The sequence below is a fragment of the Thunnus thynnus genome, chromosome 9, assembly GCF_963924715.1.
Source record: "Thunnus thynnus chromosome 9, fThuThy2.1, whole genome shotgun sequence".
Classification (NCBI taxonomy): Eukaryota; Metazoa; Chordata; class Actinopteri; order Scombriformes; family Scombridae; genus Thunnus; species Thunnus thynnus.
In genome coordinates, this window is record NC_089525.1 from 16,621,377 (window position 1) to 16,646,802 (window position 25,426).

General features: G+C 41.1%; 3 protein-coding genes and 1 pseudogene across 8 annotated transcripts in view; all 4 read left to right on the plus strand.

The window, feature by feature from the left end:
* LOC137189403 (protocadherin alpha-C2-like) overlaps positions 1–25,426 on the plus strand; it is a 135,177-nt gene that overhangs the window by 41,179 nt on the left and 68,572 nt on the right. The window contains exon 1 of one of the 6 annotated variants that reach the window (XM_067599205.1): positions 850–3,394. The exons of 2 other annotated variants lie outside the window; for them this stretch is intronic. In XM_067599205.1, the coding sequence (XP_067455306.1) occupies positions 1,013–3,394 (2,382 nt within the window). In that variant the 5' untranslated portion in view covers positions 850–1,012. Of the gene's footprint in view, positions 1–849; positions 3,395–4,634; positions 7,216–7,895; positions 10,609–18,750; positions 21,257–25,426 lie in introns of those variants that run through there. 3 more of the 6 variants (XM_067599212.1, XM_067599202.1, XM_067599201.1) reach the window with 3 other exon arrangements.
* LOC137189405 (protocadherin alpha-3-like) lies at positions 11,426–14,180 on the plus strand. The gene has a single exon (XM_067599216.1). It carries the CDS (start codon positions 11,561–11,563, stop codon positions 14,021–14,023), a length of 2,463 nt encoding a protein of 820 aa, XP_067455317.1. The 5' UTR covers positions 11,426–11,560; the 3' UTR covers positions 14,024–14,180.
* LOC137189410 (protocadherin alpha-3-like) lies at positions 14,989–17,605 on the plus strand. The gene has a single exon (XM_067599221.1). The coding sequence runs from the start codon at positions 15,124–15,126 to the stop codon at positions 17,515–17,517; it is 2,394 nt and encodes a 797-aa protein (XP_067455322.1). The 5' UTR covers positions 14,989–15,123; the 3' UTR covers positions 17,518–17,605.
* On the plus strand, positions 21,822–24,947 carry LOC137189409 (protocadherin alpha-10 pseudogene; annotated as a pseudogene).

The following is a 25,426-nucleotide window of genomic DNA, read 5'->3' on the forward strand; positions in this document are numbered from 1 at the left end:
ACTGATTTCTTCCCTTTTCTTGTACTGAATGCTTTGGAAAAAAGAGAGAAGTTTGGCATCTGTCATTGTCTACAATTTATAAGCCAGTCTCTTCCATTCAAATGCAATTGTCGCTGTCCATGGTGCTGTACACCAGAACTAGTACCCAGCTACAACTTCAGTGATGCATTAACATGAAGACTTCATTCTCACTGTACAGAAAATGTATGTCGCTGTCCATGGTGCTGAAATAAGCACCACAGCGTGTTGTGTGCGAGCAGCAGAGTGCAACGCGGAAAATGTATTTACCCATAACGGAAAAGTGTAGTCTTTTGCACATTTATTTGGGTTTTATGGCAGTTATTTTTATTTGTTGATGAATGGTGGTCACTCCATTTCATACCATTTAGGAAAGGTATTTTAATACCTAATACTTTATGTGTGCAGAAAATAGGAAAAGAGCATTTTTTTTATCAGCCATCAAAACCTTCAACTTTCTCTCTATCTTGATAAGTGTGTTGTAATGTTTGTTTTTATGTGTATTTTTATAGCCGGTACATTAGTTGCAGGTGCTGCTCTATCGGTATGGATTAAAACCAAGAAAACAAACATTACAAAGACAGGGAGAATCAAGTGAAATCGTGGTACTTGGGATTATTTGACATAGCTGAACACAATTGTATATCTCGTTAGTCTTATGAAATTGTTGCGTTTGCACAGTTGGTTAGTCATTCCCGTGCTGTTGTCAGAGGTTGAATGCAGTTATGTTATATCACCACATGGGGACACTGTAGACCATGACATCTGGACGTTATTCCATGAAGCACAAGACTCCTCCCAGAAACAGAGGATGATGATGATGTTTCTCTGGGCTTTGTTACAAAGAGACGGAGGGCGAAGAGAAAGGAGTGAAAACATTTCCAGGCTGGCTGGTAAAAATGCGAAAACGTGGATCCGTGTATTTTGATTTTAATATTATTGTTTGACGGGAGTAGTTGGACTGGGATTTATACCTTTCGGACTGGATACAATTATGTATTTCTCAAGCAGAACGATTTCTTTTCGGATATATCTTGTGGTCGTGCTGCTGAATTATTGCTGGGAAGCGGTGTCTGGACAGCTCTCGTATTCCGTCTCAGAGGAGGTAAACCCAGGGACTTCTGTCGGAAATATTGCCAAGGATCTAAATCTCAACGCCCATGATTTAGAGTCTCGCATGTTTCAGATTGTTAGTGGAACAAAGCGAAAACATTTCGATGTAAATCTGAAAACGGGCGTTCTTTATGTCAATGAAAGATTAGACCGAGAAGAGCTCTGTGCGAAGGCTACAAAATGTACTGTCAGTGTAGAGGCCGTGATCAACGACCCACTGAAGCTTTATCGTTTGGAGGTAACTATATTAGATATAAATGATAATGCACCCGCCTTCTCTGAGCAATTACAGTCACTAAACATTGCGGAAAGTACTTTACCGGGAGTGAAATTTGGGCTCATAGAGGCATCGGATTTGGATGTTGGCAAGAATGGTGTTAGTACATATAAGCTTAGTACGAATGATTATTTCTCTTTAGATATTCACAAAGGCGGAGAGAGTGTGTCTGCCGAGTTAGTACTGCAGAAATCTTTAGACCGTGAGCATGACTCTGTTATAAAACTCACACTGACTGCAATAGACGGAGGAAATCCATCGAAGTCAGGAACCTCACAAATTATTATCAACGTGTTAGATATTAACGACAATCCTCCCGTTTTCAGTAAATCTTTATACAAAATTCAAATTCCTGAAAACTTGCCAAAAGGATCTAAAGTGATCATTCTGAATGCAACAGATGCAGACGAGGGGTTAAACAGTGAGATAGAATATTCATTGAGAAGTAAAGGTCAGGATCATGTTTTAGATTTATTCCAAATTGATTCTAAAACAGGCGAAATTTCAGTCAAAGGTAAGATCGACTATGAAGAAAATCCTGCATTTGAGATTCATGCACAGGCCAGTGATAAAGGCACACCTCCGATGTCTGCTCATTGTAAAGTGCTGGTAGAAGTGGTGGACATTAATGACAACGCTCCTGAGATCACTGTGACGTCACTGCTAAACACAGTAAAGGAGGATGCGAAACTCGGCACTGCTATTGCGCTTGTCTCTGTACTGGACAAGGATGGAGGGAAAAACGGTGAAGTAAAAGCTGTAATTTCAAATGAGACCCCATTTAAATTGGAAACAAATTATAAAAATTATTACTCAATAGTAGTTAATGGGCCGCTTGATAGAGAGACTAAGGCCCAGTATAATGTCACTATTGTAGCAACTGATGGAGGGACTCCACCTCTCTCCAGCACAAGCATAGTGACTGTTCATGTTTCTGATGTCAATGACAACCCGCCTCGCTTCTCGGAGCCGCTGATTAATGTTTATGTGAAAGAAAACAGTCCAGTAGGATCAGTTATTAAAACAGTGACAGCAGTTGATGCTGATATAAATCAAAATGGTCAGGTGAGCTACTCATTTATACAAAGTGACAGTAACTTGTTGCCGTTATCTACGATGGTGAATATTAACTCAGAGACTGGAGATATAATCAATCTGCAGTCTTTTAACTTTGAGGAGTTAATAACGTTCCAGTTTAAAGTTCAGGCCACAGACTCTGGTGTTCCTCCGCTCAGCAGCAACGTGACTGTGAACGTTTTTATTCTAGATGAAAATGACAACAGTCCTGCTATTCTGGCGCCCTATTCTGAGCACGGCTCCGTTAACAGTGAGAGCATCCCCTATACTGCTGAAGCGGGCTACTTTGTAGCAAAGATCAGGGCTGTAGACGCAGACTCTGGATACAATGCGCTGCTTTCTTATCACCTGTCTGAGCCCAAAGGAAACAACCTCTTCCGGATCGGAACCAGCACCGGGGAAATCAGGACTAAGAGGAGAATGAGTGACAATGACCTGAAAACTCACCCCTTGGTGGTGTTGGTTTCTGATAACGGAGAACCCTCCCTGTCAGCTACTGTGTCTATTGATGTGGTGGTGGTTGAAAGCACAGCTGACATCCAGACTCAGTTCAGACATGTGCCTGTGAAGGAGGAGACTTTCTCTGATTTAAACCTGTATCTGCTGATCGCCATTGTGTCGGTGTCAGCGATCTTTCTGCTGAGCCTCATCAGTTTAATAGCTGTCAAATGCCACAGGACAGACGGCAGTTTCGGCAGGTACGGCGCCCCAATGATCACCACCCACCCTGACGGGAGCTGGTCTTACTCTAAAGCTACTCAGCAATATGACGTGTGTTTCAGCTCAGACACACTCAAGAGTGATATGGTGGTTTTCCCCGCGCCGTTTCCACCTGTAGATGCGGAGCTGATCAGTATTAATGGAGGAGACACTTTTACCAGAACTCAGACTTTACCCACTAAAGAAAAGGTAAGACCAGCACGCTTGTATCGGCCTACAAATTTAGCTAATAAGTGTTGCTAAACGCTGACCGTATTTGCTATTCCTGTATTTAGTCATTAGTTCGTTTTTCTTCTTTCTTTGTCTCTTTGTAGATGTTACACATGTACAACATGTTGTTGTGGAAACTGATTTCTTCCCTTTTCTTGTACTGAATGCTTTGGAAAAAAGAGAGAAGTTTTGCATCTGTCATTGTCTACAATTTATAAGCCAGTCTCTTCCATTCAAATGCAATTGTTGCTGTCCATGGTGCTGTACACCAGAACTAGTACCCAACTAAAACTTCAGTGATGCATTAACATGAAGGCTTCATTCATTCGCAGAAAATGTTGCTTGTGAACATAATCCAGGCAGCGATTACGTTTGCCATCGCAACTATCGGGAAAATAGTTTAGTAGTATATAAACGTAATTTCAAGGAGACAGGGTTGCCTTTTCTTACCCGAAAAGCAGACTGTGCTAGTGTTATGCTGTATTTTACACACACACACACACAAATAAAAGTTACGTTCATAGTTCTTGACCTTAATTGTCAATAATATCACGTTTTTAGTTATCATCAATTATTTATTTCCACCAATTATTACATATATTTTCGCTCAGCTGTAAAGAACAACGTTCTGCATTTCTTCTTCTAATAATGCCACTGTTACATGGAGTTCAGTGTTTTCTTATACATTTGATGGCTGATTAATTTGCAGTGTTGGTGTGCAGTATTTTTCATAGTCCATGCCTCTGTTGCTATGTAAGAGAGTCATTTTCATTTGACTTTCTAATTATTCGGAGGTGCACTCATTCAGTTAACTTCAATGACCTTTTGTTTGAGCATATCAACAACGACCCTTTGAGATCTACTGTTATAGCGCAATATCATTTACGGTATATTGTAAAGGATTGTTTGAATGTACTTTACACTCTAGTCCAAGACGTAACATGTCAATCACAAACAAATGTGTTGACCCTCATTTTGTTATATATAAATCATTAAATATTGACAGACAATCAGACAATTTCATTCAGAAATTCCAAGAAAGCAAGCTGATATTTCCTGGCATTCTGTTCGTTTTGAAACTGGCTATTTCTGTGTTGAGCATTACAGAAAGGCGGGTTTTTGTAATGCTGTAGTCTGTTTCTTTTGGTTTGTAGTGTAATTTGTCAAAAGGCCACGGGGAGGCACTATAGACCATAAAACAGAGATGACTTTACTCTGGTTTTGACGCCCCTCCCAGATTAAGAGCGTGATGATGTCTTGTTGGGCTTTGACACAAAGAGACGCAGAAGGAGAGAGAGAGAAGGCTGGGACATGATCTGCATTGTGGACAAATTTAGATGAAAGGACCATAGTTTTCCCCGTACTTTCCTCGACGGATAACATCCACAACTTGTTTCTATGTTGATTTCACGTCGGATGGGATTATGTCTTCAATTAAGAGGAATCCTGTGGTAGCATACGTGTTATTTGTGCTGCTGGAATGTTACTGGGAAGCTGTGTCCGGACAGCTCTCCTACTCCATATCAGAAGAGGTGAATACAGGGACTTCTGTGGGAAATATAGCCAAGGATTTAAACCTCAGTGTAAATGATCTGGAGTCTCGCATGTTTCAGATTGTTACCGGATCAAAGAGAAAATTTTTCGAGGTGAATCTCCAGACTGGTATTCTCTTTGTCAATGATAGAATAGACAGAGAGGAGCTCTGTGCGAAGGCAACAAAATGCACAATAAGCGTAGAGGCTGTGATAAATTCTCCATTAAAGCTTTATCGTTTAGAAATAAACATTCTAGATGCTAATGATAATTATCCGTCTTTCAGTACTAATTCGCAAAGTATTGAAATACCAGAAAGCACATTACCGGGGGCCACATTTCTTGTGCTATCGGCCTATGATGCCGACGCAGGGAAAAATGGTATTAGTACATACAAGCTAAATCCAAATGACCATTTTTCATTAGCAGTGAACAAAGGAGACAGTGTGTCTGCTGAGCTCGTCCTCCAGAAACCTTTAGACCGAGAAAAACAGCCGGTAATTAAACTTATATTGACTGCTGTCGATGGTGGGACACCTCCGAAATCTGGAACATCAGAAATAATAATCAGTGTCTTAGACATCAATGATAACATCCCAGTATTTACCAAATCATTGTATAAAACAAAAATTACTGAAAATGTACCTCTTGGTGCTTCAGTCATAACAGTAACGGCATCAGACGCTGATGACGGGCCAAACGGGGAAATTTCATATTCACTGAGCAGCAAAGATCAAGACCATGTTTTGGAAATTTTTGAAATTGATGAACACACAGGTTTGTTGACAGTTAAGGGGATGATTGACTTTGAAGAGCACCCAGCTTTTGAAATCCGCGTGACAGCTAGTGATAAAGGCTCCCCTCCAATGGCAGCACAGTGCAAAGTATTAATAGAGATAGTGGATTTAAATGACAATGCCCCAGAAATATTTGTAACATCGCTGATTAACACAGTGAAAGAGGACGCAAAAATAGGTACTGCTGTTGCACTTGTGTCAGTCCTGGACAGAGATGGAGGTAAAAATGGAGTTGTTCATTGTGATATTAAAAATGATAGCGCCTTTAAATTGGAAACAAATTACAAAAACTACTATTCTTTGGTAGTAGACGGACAGCTAGACAGAGAGAGTGCTTCACATTATAATATAACGATCACAGCTACAGATGATGGGATCCCTGCTCTCACGAGCACCAGAGACCTAACTGTTTATATTTCGGATGTCAATGACAACTCGCCTCGTTTTTCAGACACTTTGGTCAATGTTTCGTTAAAAGAGAACAGTCCGGTTGGAGCTGTTCTCACAAGAGTATCTGCAGTTGATGCAGACACTGACCAAAATGCCCAGGTGAGTTATTCAATTGTCGAAATTAACAGTAATTCATTGCCGTTATCTACGATGGTGAATATCAACTCAGAGACTGGAGATATAATCAATCTGCAGTCTTTTAACTTTGAGGAGTTAAAAACATTTCAGTTTAAAGTTCAGGCCACAGACTCTGGTGTTCCTCCGCTCAGCAGTAACGTCACTGTGAACGTTTTTATTCTGGATGAGAATGACAACAGTCCTGCTATTCTGGCGCCCTATTCTGAGCACGGCTCCGTTAACAGTGAAAGCATCCCCTATTCTGCTGAAGCGGGCTACTTTGTGGCAAAGATCAGGGCTGTAGACGCAGACTCTGGATACAATGCGTTGCTTTCTTATCACCTGTCTGAGCCCAAAGGAAACAACCTCTTCCGGATCGGAACCAGCACCGGAGAAATCAGGACTAAGAGGAGAATGAGTGACAATGACCTGAAAACTCACCCCCTGGTGGTGTTGGTTTCTGATAACGGAGAACCCTCCCTGTCAGCTACTGTGTCTATTGATGTGGTGGTGGTTGAAAGCACAGCTGACATCCAGACTCAGTTCAGACATGTGCCTGTGAAAGAGGAGAGCTTCTCTGATTTAAACTTGTATCTGTTGATCGCCATTGTGTCGGTGTCAGCGATCTTTCTGCTGAGCCTCATCAGTTTAATAGCTGTCAAATGTCACAGGACAGACGGCAGTTTCGGCAAATATGGCGCCCCAATGATCACCACCCACCCTGACGGGAGCTGGTCCTACTCTAAAGCTACTCAGCAGTATGACGTGTGTTTCAGCTCAGACACACTCAAGAGTGACATGGTGGTTTTCCCCGCACCGTTTCCACCTGTAGATGGAGAGCTAATCAGTATTAACGGAGGAGACACTTTTACCAGGACTCAGACTTTACCTAACAAAGAAAAGGTAAGGACATAGTTACATTAAGAACTTATTATTGCAATTTTTTATGTTGAGAATTGGAGGTGTCTTTTTTAAAGTCACTTAAATGGGTTTCGTGCTATGTAGCTGACAAGAAAATTAAATTTGAACTACTGTTCGAGTTAAAATAGAAATTATTTTCAAGTATAACATGAGTAGAAACTAGCCTGCTGTGCATTTATTGATGGTTTCTCATTTGTTAACTACCTATTTGGTATTGTAACGTGTGAGTCGCTATCCATGGTGCTGAACGCAAGTTTGAGAATGTGTGGTCCCGGCATGTTTTAAACAGTGTTTTCTCCCTCTGCCTTTTGGATTGAAAAGAAACTAGATTTAGACAATTATACGGTTTTAGGTGATTTTTTACACACGTGTATTCTCTCAATTTTTGGAGGATTTATCTATGTCTCCCTCGTCTACATTTTGCTTCTGCATTTACTGAAAAAAAGAGTGTTTGTGACGGGCTTTGTTTGTGTGCTTTGTGTGTGCTATACTGATCTGGATTTTGTATTTGCCTTTTCTTCCGTTTAAAAACCATCTGACTCATTGTAGAAGCATGGTGGAGAGTAAATGAAATAGCTGAAAAACAATAAATAGATGAATATAACACGAGGTCTTATTGGCCATACGTTTTCCTCAGATTTGGTCAAATGTTTTCTAGGGAAATTAATGCGGGGATCTTTGTAATAATGTTTTATGTTTGATGTCGAATGCAGTTCTTGCAAGTGTCCACATGGGGACATTGTAGACCATCACATTTGAGCTTCCTCTTTGGTGGCTCGGGGCTCCTCCCAGATTCAGAGGACGATTATTTTTCTCAGGCGACTGAAACAAAGAGACTTGGACGGTGAAAGAGGACGGTACCACGACGATTTTCGTGTGGTAGTTTAAATATGCTGACACATATAATTCTTCTATTTTCTCACTGAGATCCAGTTCTTCGTTTCTGGGCGTTATTGGTCGGATATCTCTCTATGTTTTCTCTCGATGTATGGAATAATGCCTTTACCAAGCAGAACGAGCTCTGTGTGGATTTATCTCTTGTTCGTGCTGCTGGATTGTTACTTGGAAGCGGTGTCTGGGCAGCTCTCTTACTCAGTCTCAGAGGAGGTAAACGTGGGGACTTCTGTCGGAAATATCGCCAAAGATTTGAACCTCAATGTCCAGGATTTGGAGTCTCGCATGTTTCAGATCGTTGCTGGATCAAAGAGAAAATATTTCGAGGTAAACCTAAAGACTGGTGTCCTCTACGTAAATGAGAGAATAGATCGAGAGGAACTCTGTGGCGATCAGCCTAAATGTTCCCTCAGCGTAGAAGCAGTTATTAATAACCCATTAAAACTGTACCGTATTGAAATTACAATTTTAGACGTGAATGATAATTCCCCAACATTTCTCAGCACGTCACAATTAATGAACATTAGTGAGAACACGGCAGCAGGAGCAAAATTTCCTCTGCATCCAGCTCATGATGCAGACGTCGGTAAAAATACTGTGAATACCTACAAGCTTAGCCAAAACGAACACTTCTCTCTTGATACACATAAAGGAGAGAGTGTAACTCCAGGATTACTGCTTCAGAAGGTTTTAGACAGAGAAAAACAGCCTGTGATTCGACTCACGTTGACTGCTATTGATGGAGGAACTCCTGCTAAATCTGGCACTATGGTCATTATAATTAATGTCTTGGACAGTAATGATAATGCTCCCATATTCAGTAAAACACTATACAAAGCCAGTGTATATGAGAATGTCAAGATAGGAACATCGATAATTACTTTAAATGCTACTGATTTAGATGCAGGCCAAAATGGACAAGTCTTTTATTCATTCAGTGAAGTAGGTAGAGGGAAACAAACTGATCTGTTTGCTATAGATGAAAAAACTGGGACTGTAACAAATAAAAAGGATATTAACTTTGAAGAGAACAATGCATTTGAGATTCAAGTTCAAGCCAGTGATGGAGCTTCTTCTCCTCTGACCTCACATGCCAAATTATTGATAGAGGTTTTAGATGTCAATGACAATGCCCCAGAAATTTTGGTTACATCGCTGTTAAACACAGTGAAAGAGGATGCGTCTATTGGCAGTGCAATTGCACTTGTTTCAGTATTTGATAAAGACGGAGGTAAAAATGGCATGGTGCAGGCTAAAATTTCCAATAATGTTCCTTTTAAATTAGAGTCAAATTATAAGAATTACTATTCACTGGTGGTGGACGGTCCTCTTGACCGAGAGAGTGTATCATTATACAATATCAGCATCACTGCAATTGACGAAGGCAGCCCACCACTCTCCAGCACTAGTGTTATTCATGTACACATATCAGATGTAAATGATAACAAACCTCTCTTCACAGAAAGCATAATCAATGTCTATGTGAAAGAGAACAGTCCAGTAGGGGCAGTTATAAAAACAGTGTCAGCAATTGATGCTGACATCGATCAAAACGGTCATGTGAGCTATTCATTTTTACCTGACAACAGCAACTCGTTGCCACTTTCTACCATGGTAAACATCAATTCAGAGACTGGAGACATAATCAGTTTGCAGTCATTTAATTTTGAGGAGTTGAAAACGTTTCAGTTTAATGTTCAGGCCACAGACTCTGGTGTTCCTCCGCTCAGCAGCAACGTGACTGTGAACGTTTTTATTCTGGATGAGAATGACAACAGTCCTGCTATTCTGGCGCCCTATTCTGAGCATGGCTCCGTTAACAGTGAGAGCATCCCCTATTCTGCTGAAGCGGGCTACTTTGTGGCAAAGATCAGGGCTGTAGACGCAGACTCTGGATACAACGCACTGCTTTCTTATCACCTGTCTGAGCCCAAAGGAAACAACCTCTTCCGGATCGGAACCAGCACCGGGGAAATCAGGACTAGGAGGAGAATGAGTGACAATGACCTGAAAACTCACCCCTTGGTGGTGTTGGTTTCTGATAACGGAGAACCCTCCCTGTCAGCTACAGTGTCTATTGATGTGGTGGTGGTTGAAAGCACAGCTGACATCCAGACTCAGTTCAGACATGTGCCTGTGAAAGAGGAGAGCTTCTCTGATTTAAATTTGTATCTGTTGATCGCCATTGTGTCGGTGTCAGCAATCTTTCTGCTGAGCCTCATCAGTTTAATAGCTGTCAAATGCCACAAGACAGACAGCAGTTTCGGCAGGTATGGCGCTCCAATGATCACCACCCACCCTGACGGGAGCTGGTCTTACTCTAAAGCTACTCAGCAGTATGACGTGTGTTTCAGTTCAGACACACTGAAGAGTGACATGGTGGTTTTCCCCGCACAATTTCCACCTGTAGATGCGGAACTGATCAGTATTAACGGAGGAGACACTTTTACCAGGACTCAGACTTTACCCACTAAAGAAAAGGTGAGTCCAATCAAGTGTACATACATTCCTTCTATGCTACTTTGGGGTTTCAGATCCATGCCACATTTCCAAAACACTGCAATAACTATGGCCTTTCATTTGAAATGTTGAGAGAAAACAAATTGTGCTACACATGGTATTGCATTTTTGCAAACAAACATCTGAGTTGCATATACTTACTTTTAGATTAAAAGAACATTGCTCGTATTAGTTAATACTGTATTTCTTGCATGGTATTATAATCTGATTCCCATTTCTGAAACTGAATAATGACCTTTATTTCCCCACACAATGTAATTTATCATGGTTATAAGTAGTAACAATAGCTTCTAAATACTAGATATTTTGGAAACATGAACTGTTGGCACTGGCGTTCTGCTTTGAAAGTTTGGAAACATAATCTTCTCTATCATAATCTTTCAACCCTTCTGACTACATTTTGCATCTGAGTTAATCTTACTGAGCATCTACTCTCTCCAGATGCTTTGTTTCAATCACAGACCTATTCCAGCCTGGGAGAAAAGCGTTCGGTGCTGTCCGTGGTCCTGAAATAAGGACCAGTTTCTTAAATGAGCCTGTAATAAACAGATTCATTCGGTTTCCTGTTTTCATAAGCTTTAAAGACAGATCTATGTAACTTTGAATGAGAGGAAGAGAGTGATATCACGGAATTCGCTTTAGTAGGGCATGTAACTGCAGATATTAAAAATCACCACAAGGCGACAGTGTAGACCATAACATGGAGATTTCTCTTTTCGTCTTTAATGCCCCTCCCAGAGTTCACACAGCTTAGTAACAAAGAGACGTAAAACGCGAGGGTACAGTTCGACAACTGCCTTTCGAGTCCCGTCTGAAAAGAGGGGAAAAACCAACTACTATACTGTCTTCGCCTGGATTTTTTTTATAGGAACCGTCAGATCTGAATCTATGCCGTGCTTACATCGGAGGAAGTATGCCTTTACCGAGCAGCAAATCCTCTGTCTGGATATATTTAATGCTTCTGATACTGGGTCGTTTCTGGCATGCAGCGTCTGCGCAGCTCTCTTATTCCGTGTCAGAGGAGGTAAATCCAGGGACATTTGTCGCAAATATCGCTAAGGATCTACACTTAAACACACAGGATTTGGAGTCCCGTATGTTCCGAATTGTTGCTGGATCAAAGAAGAAATATTTCGAGGTAAATACGAAGACAGGAATCCTCTACGTTAGTGAGAGAATAGACAGAGAGGAGTTGTGCGCGAAAGCTGCTAAATGTACTGTAAATATAGAGGCTGTGATAAATGAGCCTCTAAAGCTGTACCGTATAGAAATTAATATTATTGACGTCAATGATCATTTTCCCTATTTCATAGCGAAGTCACAGAGTATAGACATTGCTGAAAGCACGTTGCCTGGGATAAAATTTCCCCTACTGCAAGCTTACGATGCAGATGTAGGAAAGAATGCCATAAACACATACAAGCTCAACACTAATGAGCATTTCTCATTGGCAATAAGTAAATCGGGAGAGAGTATTTCCACTGAGCTGGTGTTACAGAAACCGTTAGACCGAGAAAAAGAGCCTATGATCACGCTTACTTTAACAGCGTTAGACGATGGAAGTCCACCAAAGTCTGGAACATCAGATATCATAATTCATGTTTTGGATATTAACGATAACACGCCGGTGTTTGCAAAGTCACTGTACAAAACGCGTGTATATGAGAATGTGCCTATCGGTACCACTCTTTTGACTTTAAATGCTACAGACGCAGACGAAGGGACAAACAAAGAAATCGTATATACACTTAGCACACAGGAACAAGACCACATACTGCAGATTTTTAAAATCGACCCAAACACAGGCACACTGACAGTTGAAGGAAATGTAGATTTTGAAGAAAATCCTGCATTTGAGATTCGTGCACAGGCGAGCGATAAAGGTACACCTCCGATGTCTGCTCATTGTAAAGTGCTGGTAGAAGTGGTGGACCTAAACGATAACGCTCCTCAGATCACTGTGACGTCATTGTTGAACGCGGTGAAAGAGGACGCTAAAATAGGTACTGCTGTTGCACTTGTCACTGTGATGGACAAGGACGGAGGAAATAATGGTGAAGTGCATTGCACAATAGATGGAAAGACGCCATTTAAATTAGAAAATAACTATAAAAACTATTATTCGTTAGTAGTCGATGGGCCGCTAGACCGGGAGACTATCTCTCACTATAATGTCACCGTAATAGCAAGAGATGAAGGCAACCCACCTCTCTCCAACACCAGTATTATTGTTATTCACGTTTCCGATGTCAATGATAACGCACCTCAGTTCTCAGCGCCTGTCATTAATATTTATGTAAGGGAGAACAGCCCAGTAGGAGCAGTTCTCAAAACAGTATCCGCGCTTGATGCTGACATGAATGAAAATGGCCAGGTGAGTTACAATTTTTTAGAAAGAAACACAAACTCTGTCCCGCTGTCTACAATGATTAACATCAACTCAGAGACTGGAGATATAGTCAGCCTGCAGTCATTTAATTATGAGGAGTTAAAAACATTTCAGTTTAAAGTTCAGGCCACAGACTCTGGTGTTCCTCCGCTCAGCAGCAACGTGACTGTGAACGTTTTTATTCTGGATGAGAATGACAACAGTCCAGCTATTCTGGCGCCCTATTCTGAGCACGGCTCCGTTAACAGTGAGAGCATCCCCTATTCTGCTGAAGCGGGCTACTTTGTGGCAAAGATCAGGGCTGTAGACGCCGACTCTGGATACAATGCGCTGCTTTCTTATCACCTGTCTGAGCCCAAAGGAAACAACCTCTTCCGGATCGGAACCAGCACCGGGGAAATCAGGACTAGGAGGAGAATGAGTGACAATGACCTGAAAACTCACCCCTTGGTGGTGTTGGTTTCTGATAACGGAGAACCCTCCCTGTCAGCTACTGTGTCTATTGATGTGGTGGTGGTTGAAAGCACAGCTGACATTCAGACTCCGTTTAGACATGTGCCTGTGAAGGAGGAGAGCTTCTCTGATTTAAACCTGTATCTGCTGATCGCCATTGTGTCGGTGTCAGCAATCTTTCTGCTGAGCCTCATCAGTTTAATAGCTGTCAAATGTCACAGGACAGACGGCAGTTTCGGGAGGTACGGCGCTCCAATGATCACCACCCACCCTGACGGGAGCTGGTCTTACTCTAAAGCTACTCAGCAGTATGACGTGTGTTTCAGCTCAGACACACTCAAGAGTGACATGGTGGTTTTTCCCGCGCCGTTTCCGCCAGTAGATGCGGAGCTGATCAGTATTAATGGAGGAGACACTTTTACCAGGACTCAGACTTTACCCACTAAAGAAAAGGTAAGATCATACAAAGTCGATATGTTAATCATTTGCTTTAGTTCTTTGATTTGCGATATTATCTCTTACACTGTAACGTAAAGAGGATTGTCATGTGCTTAATTTTATGTTGGGAATCAGGCTGTTTCTATGCATCTATAGAATTCATTCACGTCGCAGTTCTTATAGTCAAAGTTATTGCTGAATAACTTTTGAGAATGTTCCTTCCCATAAACAGTCTCATCACATTTTAATGTGAAATAAACCCCACAGTTTCATGATTTGATTTTTGTAAAGCTCAAGTCTAGAGGGCAACGTTGTCTTTCGTGTTGCTGACTTTGACGAGTCGGCCGTTCTACAACTAAGTGTAATTTGCGTAAAAACGAGCTAGATACTTCTTGTCGCTTCAACTTAAAAATATAATTTGAAGTGATCTTATTCGGTCCTGTTGCTTTGCAAACATTGAGATAAAATCTATTTTGTAAAGAATTGTAGGAATATTCACTACTTTTCATCTGTGATACCGCACACAAAATATCGCTGTCTGTGGTGCTGAATTCATGTTTTGGATGCAAGACCAATATGCAAAAACACAGTAAAGAGAGAAAAGCATATAGTTTTGATACTTTGCTGATCGGAGTGACCGTCTGATTATTGGTTCTAGATAGTCACAAACTATGTACCTTGTTGCGTAAACAAAAGGTGAAAAAAATGTCTTTACGTCAGATCAACCATTTTAGGTCTTCTTACAAGATGCTTTGCCACGCTGCAGTGTAATGATGCTCTATCCATGGTGTTGAAATATGTGGCGAATGCACTCCGCTGAAACGGCTTAGTACTCAGTGTAATGAAGATTGTGTCCTTTAGTCGTTTATCACTGACAGTGATTTCAATTCTGGTGATTTCTAAGAAAAAGCAATGGTTGATGTGTTTATTTCTACACGTTGTAGTTATTTCAAATGGCCATGAGGTGACACTATAGACCGTAACACCGCCTGCAGGTCGCTGATGTGTAGAGGCTCCTCCCATATGAGAAGGATCATTATTTGTCTCAGTGCTTTGTTAGAATGAGCAGAAAGGCGAAAGAGAATGGAGCTATGAAATATTCTGACGTTCAGTTTGATGTTCATGATCTTTTGGAGTAAATAGGCGAAAAACACGTCGATATACGGATCTATGCTTTGTTCTCCCTGTATGGAATTATGCATCTGCCGACAAAAAAGACGACTATTGGAATATATCTAGTGCTTGTTATCTTGGAGTATAACTGGGGAGCGGTATCTGGGCAGCTCTCCTATTCCGTCTCAGAGGAGGTAAACCTGGGGACGTCTGTCGGAAATATCGCTAAAGATTTGAACCTCAATGTCCACGACCTGGAGTCACGTATGTTTCAGATTGTTACTGGATCAAAGAGAAAGTATTTCGAAGTAAATTTGAAATCGGGCTTCCTCTACGTCAGTGAGAGAATAGATAGAGAGGAGCTCTGCGCGAAAGCTACAAAATGCACACTGAATATAGAGGCTGTGGTTAACAATCCACTGAAACTTTACCGTATTGAAGTTAATATTCTTGATGTAAATGATAATTACCCCACATTCAGTGCCAAATCACAGACTATCGACATAGCAGAGAGCATATTACCGGGAGCGACATTCCCTGTGCTGTCGGCCTACGATGCTGATGTGGATAAAAATGGTATTAACACGTACAAGCTAAATACCAATGAATATTTTTCTTTAGCGGTGCACAGAGGGGAGAGTGTGTCAGCCGAGTTAGTCCTTCAGAAAGCATTAGACCGAGAGAAACAGGCTTTAATTAAACTCACACTGACCGCTGTAGACGGGGGGACACCACTAAAATCAGGCACGTCAGAGATCATAATTAATGTCTTGGACACAAATGATAATATCCCAACTTTTACCAAAACATTGTATAAAACAAGTATCATAGAAAATGCACCACTTGGCACTACAGTAGTTACAGTGACTGCAACTGACGCTGACGAGGGGACAAACAAAGACATTGTATATTTACTAAATTCGAAAGATCAGGATCATGTGTTGGACATTTTTGAGATTGATTCAGAATCAGGAATAATAACAGTTAAAGGAAAAATTGACTTTGAAACAAATCCTGCCTTTGAAATTCGTGTACAGGCTGCTGACAAAGGCCAGCCTCCGTTAACAGTACAGTGTAAAGTATTAGTGGAGGTGGTGGACCTGAATGACAATGCGCCTGACATCACGGTGACGTCACTGCTCAGCACCGTGAGGGAGGACGCTGAAATTGGTACTGCCATTGCACTTGTTTCAATTCTTGACAGAGATGGAGGCAAAAACGGTGAAGTCAAATGTGAAATATTGAATTCTGTCCCCTTTGAATTAGACACAAATTATAAAAATTATTATTCCTTAGTTATTGGTGCAGCCCTAGACAGGGAACTTATTTCTCACTACAATATCACTATTAAAGCTACTGATGAAGGAAAGCCCCCTCTCTCCAGCACCAGTGTGGTTATTGTTCAGGTTTCTGATATAAATGACAATGCACCTCTGTTTTCAGAGAGTGTAATTAATATGTATGTGGAAGAAAACAGTCCAGTTGGGACAGTTTTGAAAGCCGTATCTGCAGCTGATACTGACATTAGTGAAAATGGCCGAGTAAGCTATTCATTAGTCAGTGATAATAACTTAGTGTTGTTGTCTTCAATGATTAACATTAACTCAGAGACTGGAGATATAATCAGCCTGCAGTCTTTTAACTTCGAGGAGTTAAAAATGTTTCAGTTTAAAGTTCAGGCCACAGACTCTGGTGTTCCTCCACTCAGCAGTAACGTTACTGTGAATGTTTTTATTCTGGATGAGAATGACAACAGTCCTGCTATTCTGGCACCCTATTCTGAGCACGGCTCCGTTAACAGTGAGAGCATCCCCTATTCTGCTGAAGCAGGCTACTTTGTGGCAAAGATCAGGGCTGTAGACGCAGACTCTGGATACAATGCACTGCTTTCTTATCACCTGTCTGAGCCCAAAGGAAACAACCTCTTCCGGATCGGAACCAGCACCGGGGAAATCAGGACTAAGAGGAGAATGAGTGACAATGACCTGAAAACTCACCCTTTGGTGGTGTTAGTTTCTGATAACGGAGAACCCTCCCTGTCAGCTACTGTGTCTATTGATGTGGTGGTGGTTGAAAACACAGCTGACATCCAGACTCCGTTCAAACACGTGCCTGTGAAGGAGGAGAGGTTCTCTGATTTAAACCTGTATCTGTTGATTGCCATCGTGTCGGTGTCAGTGATATTTCTGCTGAGCCTCATCAGTTTAATAGCTGTCAAATGTCACAGGACAGACGGCAGTTTCGGCAGGTACGGCGCCCCAATGATCACCACCCACCCTGACGGGAGCTGGTCTTATTCTAAAGCTACTCAGCAGTATGACGTGTGTTTCAGCTCAGACACACTTAAGAGTGACATGGTGGTTTTCCCTGCGCCGTTTCCACCTGTAGATGGAGAGCTAATCAGTATTAACGGAGGAGACACTTTTACCAGGACTCAGACTTTACCTAATAAAGAAAAGGTAAGAACACTGGCATAAATTTTATTACTGCACTAAATTTTGGTTGATAGTCAACTGTGAAATTGTAGTTTTTAATGGTAATTTCAATGGGCTTTGTGCTACCTAAGTAACAACAAGCTTTCATTGTAATGGACTTTATGTGCAGGTTTAATGAAAATTAAACAAGGTTGTTGTGATATGTTGATATAGGTCTGCTGTAGATACAGTATATTATATTGCAGTCTCCTCGTTTTTGGCTGCTGACTGCATTTCAATGTGTATGTAACTGTCCGTGGTGCTGAAAGCAAGATTCTGATCATCTTCTGCCTGCAGCACCCATCACATCTGGAAAAAATATACTTCCTTCCAATAAGTTAGGTCTACGTCCAATGATGCAGTATATCTACAAATGTACATATATATTTTATTCTTTTTTTTTATTTTATATTTATTGTATGATGAGAATAGCATGTGAAAATTCATCATTCAGTCATCCTTTGGCTACTCACTCAAAATTGTTCAAGTCAGTGTTCTTGTGACTTTCATTTGACAGTGCTAGTATTTTTGAGGTGTGTGTCTGACTATTCACAGATTCTATTATTTGGTGTTTCCACTATTATTTTATCTGTTAAAAGTGACTTCTGTAATGACTTTGTAATACCTAAACCAAATAGCAACCCATTACTTCAGTCTATAATTTCAGGTTTTGCAACGTGTAACCTTATAAACTACAAACTTGAATATCTCCATTACCTGGCTTATATGATGCAAAGTATATCACATTCAGTAAGAGAGAAAAGAAATGTTTTTGTCATGTCCTGAAAATATCAATCACTCCACTTCATGTTTGATGGAAGCCATAATGTCAACGATGAGTATTAGTTAATATCCCTGGTCATTTTGGGTAACTTAATAGAGCAAAGTCGCAGTATATTAACTAATATGATTAAGGATCCACATTCTGCCTGCAGTGTTACAAAAACTGTGAGACTGTCTATATGCTTTGAGATATATGGTGAGGTTTTAAATTTGTCATTCATCCCAATACTTGCAATAACTCATAGTGCTGTTTGAAATTAAGTAGTTATCAGCGCCTCTTAATTAGGAGGGGCATTTTAGATATTGTTTTATAAGGTGTGTAGTTATTCAACATCACCACGAAGTGACGCTATAGACCGTAACACAGAAATGTTGAGGCTCCTCCCAGGGAACAAAACGGAATGACTGTGGATTTTTATCACAAAGAGACACGAGAAGACAGGGGACGGCATAACGGAGTATTTGTCTTTAAAATGAAGAAAACTGAAAAAGCGTTGCCTAAAATTTTGTCACATTTCATCATTTCACGGTAGAAACACCATTGTGGATGTATGCTTCGTTCTTTTCCGGCGGAATTATGCCTTTACCGAGTAGCAGGAGGTCTATTGTTACATATCTTGTGCTTTTTTTGTTTGATTGTTACTGGGAAGCGGCGTCTGGGCAGTTCTCCTACTCTGTCTCAGAGGAGGTAAACCCGGGGACTAATGTCGGAAATATCGCCAAGGATCTAAACCTCAATGTGCAGGATCTGGAGTCCCGTTCATTCCAGATTGTTACAGGATCTAAGAGGAAATTCTTCGACGTAAATCTAAAGACCGGATTTCTGTATGTCAATGAAAGGATAGACCGAGAGGAGCTATGTGCAGATGAACCCAAGTGCACTGTTAGCGTAGAGGCTGTGATAAACAACCCATTAAAGCTTTACCGCGTAGAGATAGAAATTAGAGATGTGAATGACCATTCTCCGTCTTTTAACACAAAATCGCAAATACTGGACATTGCAGAGAACACCGTACCTGGATTTAGATTCGCGTTGTCGGAGGCAAGCGATGCTGATGTGGGTAAGAATGGTGTTAGTACGTATAAGCTCAGTCCAAACGAATACTTTACTCTTGCAACACACAAACGAGGGGAGAGTATATCCCCAGAGTTAGTGCTGCAGAAAGTCCTAGACCGCGAGAAAAAGCCTCATATGCAGCTCACGTTAACTGCAGTAGACGGGGGAACTCCGCCAAATTCAGGCACATCAGAAATAGAAATAAATGTACTAGACAATAATGACAATGCACCAATGTTCAGCAGTACTCTTTACAAAGTAAGAGTGTTTGAAAATATCCCGATTGGTACGGCAGTCTTCACTTTAAATGCGACCGACGCTGATGAAGGAACAAACAGTGAAATTGTATATTCGCTTCGTAGCAAAGATCAGGATCATATTTTTGATATTTTTAAAATTGACCCTGACACGGGGATCATTTCAGTGAAAGGCAAAATCGACTATGAGGAAAGAAAGGCTTTCGAGATCCGAGCAGAGGCTAGAGACAAAGGCCAGCCTCCTATGTCTGCTCATAGTAAAGTGCTAGTAGAAGTAATTGATGTAAACGACAATGCTCCTGAAATCACGGTGACGTCACTGCTCAATACAGTGAATGAGGATGCTGGTGTAGGAACAGCTATTGCACTTGTATCAGTTCTTGATAGAGACAGTGGCAAAAATGGTGAAGTGAAATGTGAGATCTTAAATAATGTTCCGTTCAAATTGGAGTCAAATTACAAAAACTATTTTTCTTTAGTGGTTACAGGGCATCTAGACAGAGAGGTAACTCCTCAGTACAATGTGACAATTTCAGCTACAGATGAAGGGACTCCTCCTCTTTCCAACACCAGTGTCATTACTGTTTATGTTTCTGACGTTAATGATAATGCTCCACATTTCCCAGAACCTGTGATAAACGTTTATGTGAAAGAAAACAGCAAAGTAGGAACAGTTATTAAATCAGTGACTGCAACTGATGCTGACACTGACCAGAACGGCCAGGTGAGCTATTCATTTTTACAAAGTAACACTAACTCGTTGCCCTTGTCTACAATGGTGAATATAAACTCAGAGACTGGAGATATAATCAGCCTGCAGTCTTTTAACTTTGAGGAGTTGAAAACATTTCAGTTTAAAGTTCAGGCCACAGACTCTGGTGTTCCTCCGCTCAGCAGCAACGTGACTGTGAACGTTTTTATTCTGGATGAGAATGACAACAGTCCTGCTATTCTGGCGCCCTATTCTGAGCACGGCTCCGTTAACAGTGAGAGTATCCCCTATTCTGCTGAAGCGGGCTACTTTGTGGCAAAGATCAGGGCTGTAGACGCAGACTCTGGATACAATGCGCTGCTTTCTTATCACCTGTCTGAGCCCAAAGGAAACAACCTCTTCCGGATCGGAACCAGCACCGGGGAGATCAGGACTAAGAGGAGAATGAGTGACAATGACCTGAAAACTCACCCCTTGGTGGTGTTGGTTTCTGATAACGGAGAACCCTCCCTGTCAGCTACTGTGTCTATTGATGTGGTGGTGGTTGAAAGCACAGCTGACATCCAGACTCCGTTCAAACACGTGCCTGTGAAGGAGGAGAGCTTCTCTGATTTAAACCTGTATCTGCTGATCGCCATTGTGTCGGTGTCAGCAATCTTTCTGCTGAGCCTCATCAGTTTAATAGCTGTCAAATGTCACAGGACAGACGGCAGTTTCGGCAGGTACGGCGCCCCAATGATCACCACCCACCCTGACGGGAGCTGGTCTTACTCTAAAGCCACTCAGCAGTATGACGTGTGTTTCAGCTCAGACACACTCAAGAGTGACATGGTGGTTTTCCCCGCGCCGTTTCCGCCTGTAGATGGAGAGCTAATCAGTATTAATGGAGGAGACACTTTTACCAGGACTCAGACTTTACCTAATAAGGAAAAGGTAAGGACATAGTTACATTAAGAACTTATTATTGCAATTTTTCTATGTTGAGAATTGGAGGTGTCTTTTTAAAGTCACGTTAAAGGGTTTTGTGCTATGTAGCTGACAAGAAAATTAAATTTGAACTACTGTTCGAGTTAAAATATAAATTATATCAAGTTTAACATGAGTAGAGACTAGCCTGCTGTGCATTTGTTGATGGTTTTCTCATTTGTTAACTACCTATTTGGTATTGTAATGTGTGTCGCTATCTATGGTGCTGAACGCAAGTTTGAGAACGTGTGGTCCCGGCATGTTTTAAACAGTGTTTTCTCCCTCGGCCTTGTGTTCGAAAAGAAACTAACTTTAGACAATTGTACGGTTTTATGTGATATTTTACACAAGTGTATCTTCTCAATTTTTTAGCATTTTTGGAGGATGTATTTACGTCTCCCCTGTCCACATTTTGCTTCTGCATTTACTGAAAAAAGAGTGTTTGTGACAGGCTTTGTTTTTGTGCTTTGTGTGTGGTATACTTATCTGGATTTTGTATCTGCATTTTCACCAAGTTTTCTTCCGTTTAAAAACCATCTGACTCATTGTAGAAGCATTGTGGAGAGTAACTGAAATAGCTGAAAAACAATTAATGGATGAATATAACACGGGGTCTTATTGGCCATACGTTTCCCTCAGATTTGGTCAAATGTTTTCTGGGGAAATTAATGCGGGGATCTTTGTAATATTGTTTTGTCTTTGATGTCGAATGTAGTTATTGCAAGTGTCCACATGGGGACACTGTAGACCATCACATTTGAGCTTCCTCTTTGGTGGCTCGCGGCTCCTCCCAGATTCAAAGGACGAAGATGTTTCTCAGGCGAGTGAAACAAAGAGACTTCGAGGGTGAAAGAGGACGGTACCACGACGATTTTCGTGTGGCAGTTTAAATTCGTTTCGTGCATTTTCATGTTAAGCTTCAATTCTTTATTTTTGTGACGCAGTACAACGAATCTGTCTGTATGATTTCTCTCGATATATGGAATAATGCATTTACCGAGCAGAACGAGCTCTGTGTGGATTTGTCTCTTGTTCGTGCTGCTGGATTGTTACTTGGAAGCGGTGTCTGGGCAGCTCTCTTACTCCGTCTCAGAGGAGGTAAACGTGGGGACTTCTGTCGGAAATATCGCTAAAGATTTGAACCTCAATGTCCAGGATTTGGAGTCCCGCATGTTTCAGATCGTTGCTGGATCAAAGAGAAAATATTTCGAGGTAAACCTAAAGACTGGTGTCCTCTACGTTAATGAGAGAATAGATCGAGAGGAACTCTGTGGCAATCAGCCTAAATGTTCCCTCAGCGTAGAAGCAGTTATTAATAACCCGTTAAAATTGTATCGTATTGAAATTGTAATCTTAGACGTGAATGACAATTCTCCATCATTTCTCAGCACGTCACAGGTATTGAACATTACTGAGAACACGGCAGCAGGTACAAAATTTCCTCTGCATCCAGCTCATGATGCAGACGTCGGTAAAAATACTGTGAATACCTACAAGCTTAGCCAAAACGAACACTTCTCTCTTGATACACATAAAGGAGAGAGTGTAACTCCAGAATTACTGCTTCAGAAGGTTTTAGACAGAGAAAAAGAGCCTGTGATTCGACTCACGTTGACTGCTATTGATGGAGGAACTCCTGCTAAATCTGGTACTATGACTATAATAGTAAATGTGTTGGACATTAATGACAATTCGCCAATTTTCAGTAAAACACTGTACAAAGCCAGTGTGTATGAAAATGTAAAGATAGGGACGTCAATAATTACGTTAAATGCTACTGATTTAGATGCAGGCCAAAATGGACAAGTGTTTTATTCATTCAGTGAAGTAGGTAGAGGGAAACAAACTGATCTGTTTGCTATAGACGAAAAAACTGGAACTGTAACAAATAAAAAGAATATTAACTTTGAAGAGAATAATGCTTTTGAGATTCGAGTTCAAGCCAGTGATGGAGCAGTTTTTCCGATGACCTCACACGCCAAATTATTGATTGAGGTTTTAGATGTCAATGACAATGCCCCAGAAATTTCAGTTACATCACTGTTAAACACAGTGAAAGAGGATGCGTCCATTGGCACTGCGATTGCACTTGTTTCAGTATTTGATAAAGACGGAGGTAAAAATGGCATGGTGCACACTAAAATTTCCAATAATGTACCTTTTAAATTAGAGTCAAATTATAAGAATTACTATTCACTGGTGGTGGACGGTCCTCTTGACCGAGAGAGCGTATCATTATACAATATCAGCATCACTGCAGCCGACGAAGGCAGCCCACCACTCTCTAGCACTAGTGTTATTCATGTACACATATCAGATGTAAATGATAACAAACCTCTCTTCACAGAAAGTATAATCAATGTCTATGTGAAAGAGAACAGTCCAGTAGGGGCAGTTATAAAAACAGTGTCAGCAATTGATGCTGACATCGATCAAAACGGTCATGTGAGCTATTCATTTTTACCTGACAACAGCAACTCGTTGCCACTTTCTACCATGGTAAACATCAATTCAGAGACTGGAGACATAATCAGTTTGCAGTCATTTAATTATGAGGAGTTGAAAACGTTTCAGTTTAAGGTTCAGGCCACAGACTCTGGTGTTCCTCCGCTCAGCAGCAACGTGACTGTGAACGTTTTTATTCTGGATGAGAATGACAACAGTCCAGCTATTCTGGCGCCCTATTCTGAGCACGGCTCCGTTAACAGTGAGAGTATCCCCTATTCTGCTGAAGCGGGCTACTTTGTGGCAAAGATCAGGGCTGTAGACGCAGACTCTGGATACAATGCGCTGCTTTCTTATCACCTGTCTGAGCCCAAAGGAAACAACCTCTTCCGGATCGGAATCAGCACCGGAGAAATCAGGACTAAGAGGAGAATGAGTGACAATGACCTGAAAACTCACCCCTTGGTGGTGTTGGTTTCTGATAACGGAGAACCCTCCCTGTCAGCTACTGTGTCTATTGATGTGGTGGTGGTTGAAAGTACAGCTGACATCCAGACTCAGTTCAGACATGTGCCTGTGAAAGAGGAGAGCTTCTCTGATTTAAACCTGTATCTGCTGATCGCCATTGTGTCGGTGTCAGCGATCTTTCTGTTGAGCCTCATCAGTTTAATAGCTGTCAAATGTCACAGGACAGACGGCAGTTTCGGCAGGTACGGCGCCCCAATGATCACCACCCACCCTGACGGGAGCTGGTCTTACTCTAAAGCTACTCAGCAGTATGACGTGTGTTTCAGCTCAGACACACTCAAGAGTGACATGGTGGTTTTCCCCGCGCCGTTTCCGCCTGTAGATGCGGAACTGATCAGTATTAACGGAGGGGACACTTTTACGCGAACTCAGACGTTGCCCAATAAAGAAAAGGTAAGCCATGCCTAGTTTCATTCATCTAAGGGAGTGAATCTCTTGAATGTTTGGATTAACATGTTTTGCGTATTTTTTGTACTAATGTTGAAAAACCAATATTCATGCCCCCGTATTCCACATGATTGAAGTGTTGGTTCATTAAAATATGCACATTTATTGCAAAGTCTATTTCATTTTTACCTACAAATAATAATTATCTGCTGCTATACTTACTGTACTCTAAATTGTTTGATAGCGCTTTGTTAACTATAAAGAAAGTCTGTCACGAATGAGTATGTGTTGAGGACGGCTAAATGATGTGAGGATAATTTTGAGTATAACAAAGTTGAAATCGGTTCACTTACTTTGTATGGTGTCTTCGATACTCTGCTGTCACTTGAGCAATGGCACGACGTGCATTGAAACTGCATTGAGACGCTTTCCGTGGTCCTGAAAACATCTCTTCTCTACAATGCATCGAAATAAGGGCGCTGTTCATGGTGCTGATGTTGTGAAGTGTATTTTTTAAGGTTATATTCGTTGTCTTAATGTTCAGTAACTAATTAGAGACAAAGAAAGTGTAAAAACAAATTAAACAAGAGGATATTATATCAATAAATTGCAAGACAAATTTATTAAACTGCATACTTTACAGGTACATGTTTTATAAACAGGCTGCCAGTTGGGTTCAAGTCCTCTATAATCAACCTCATTGATACAGTCTACTGTAGTGTAAATGCAACATTTCCTCTTCTCTTTTGGGCCTTGTTTCTATATAAAAAAGTGTCA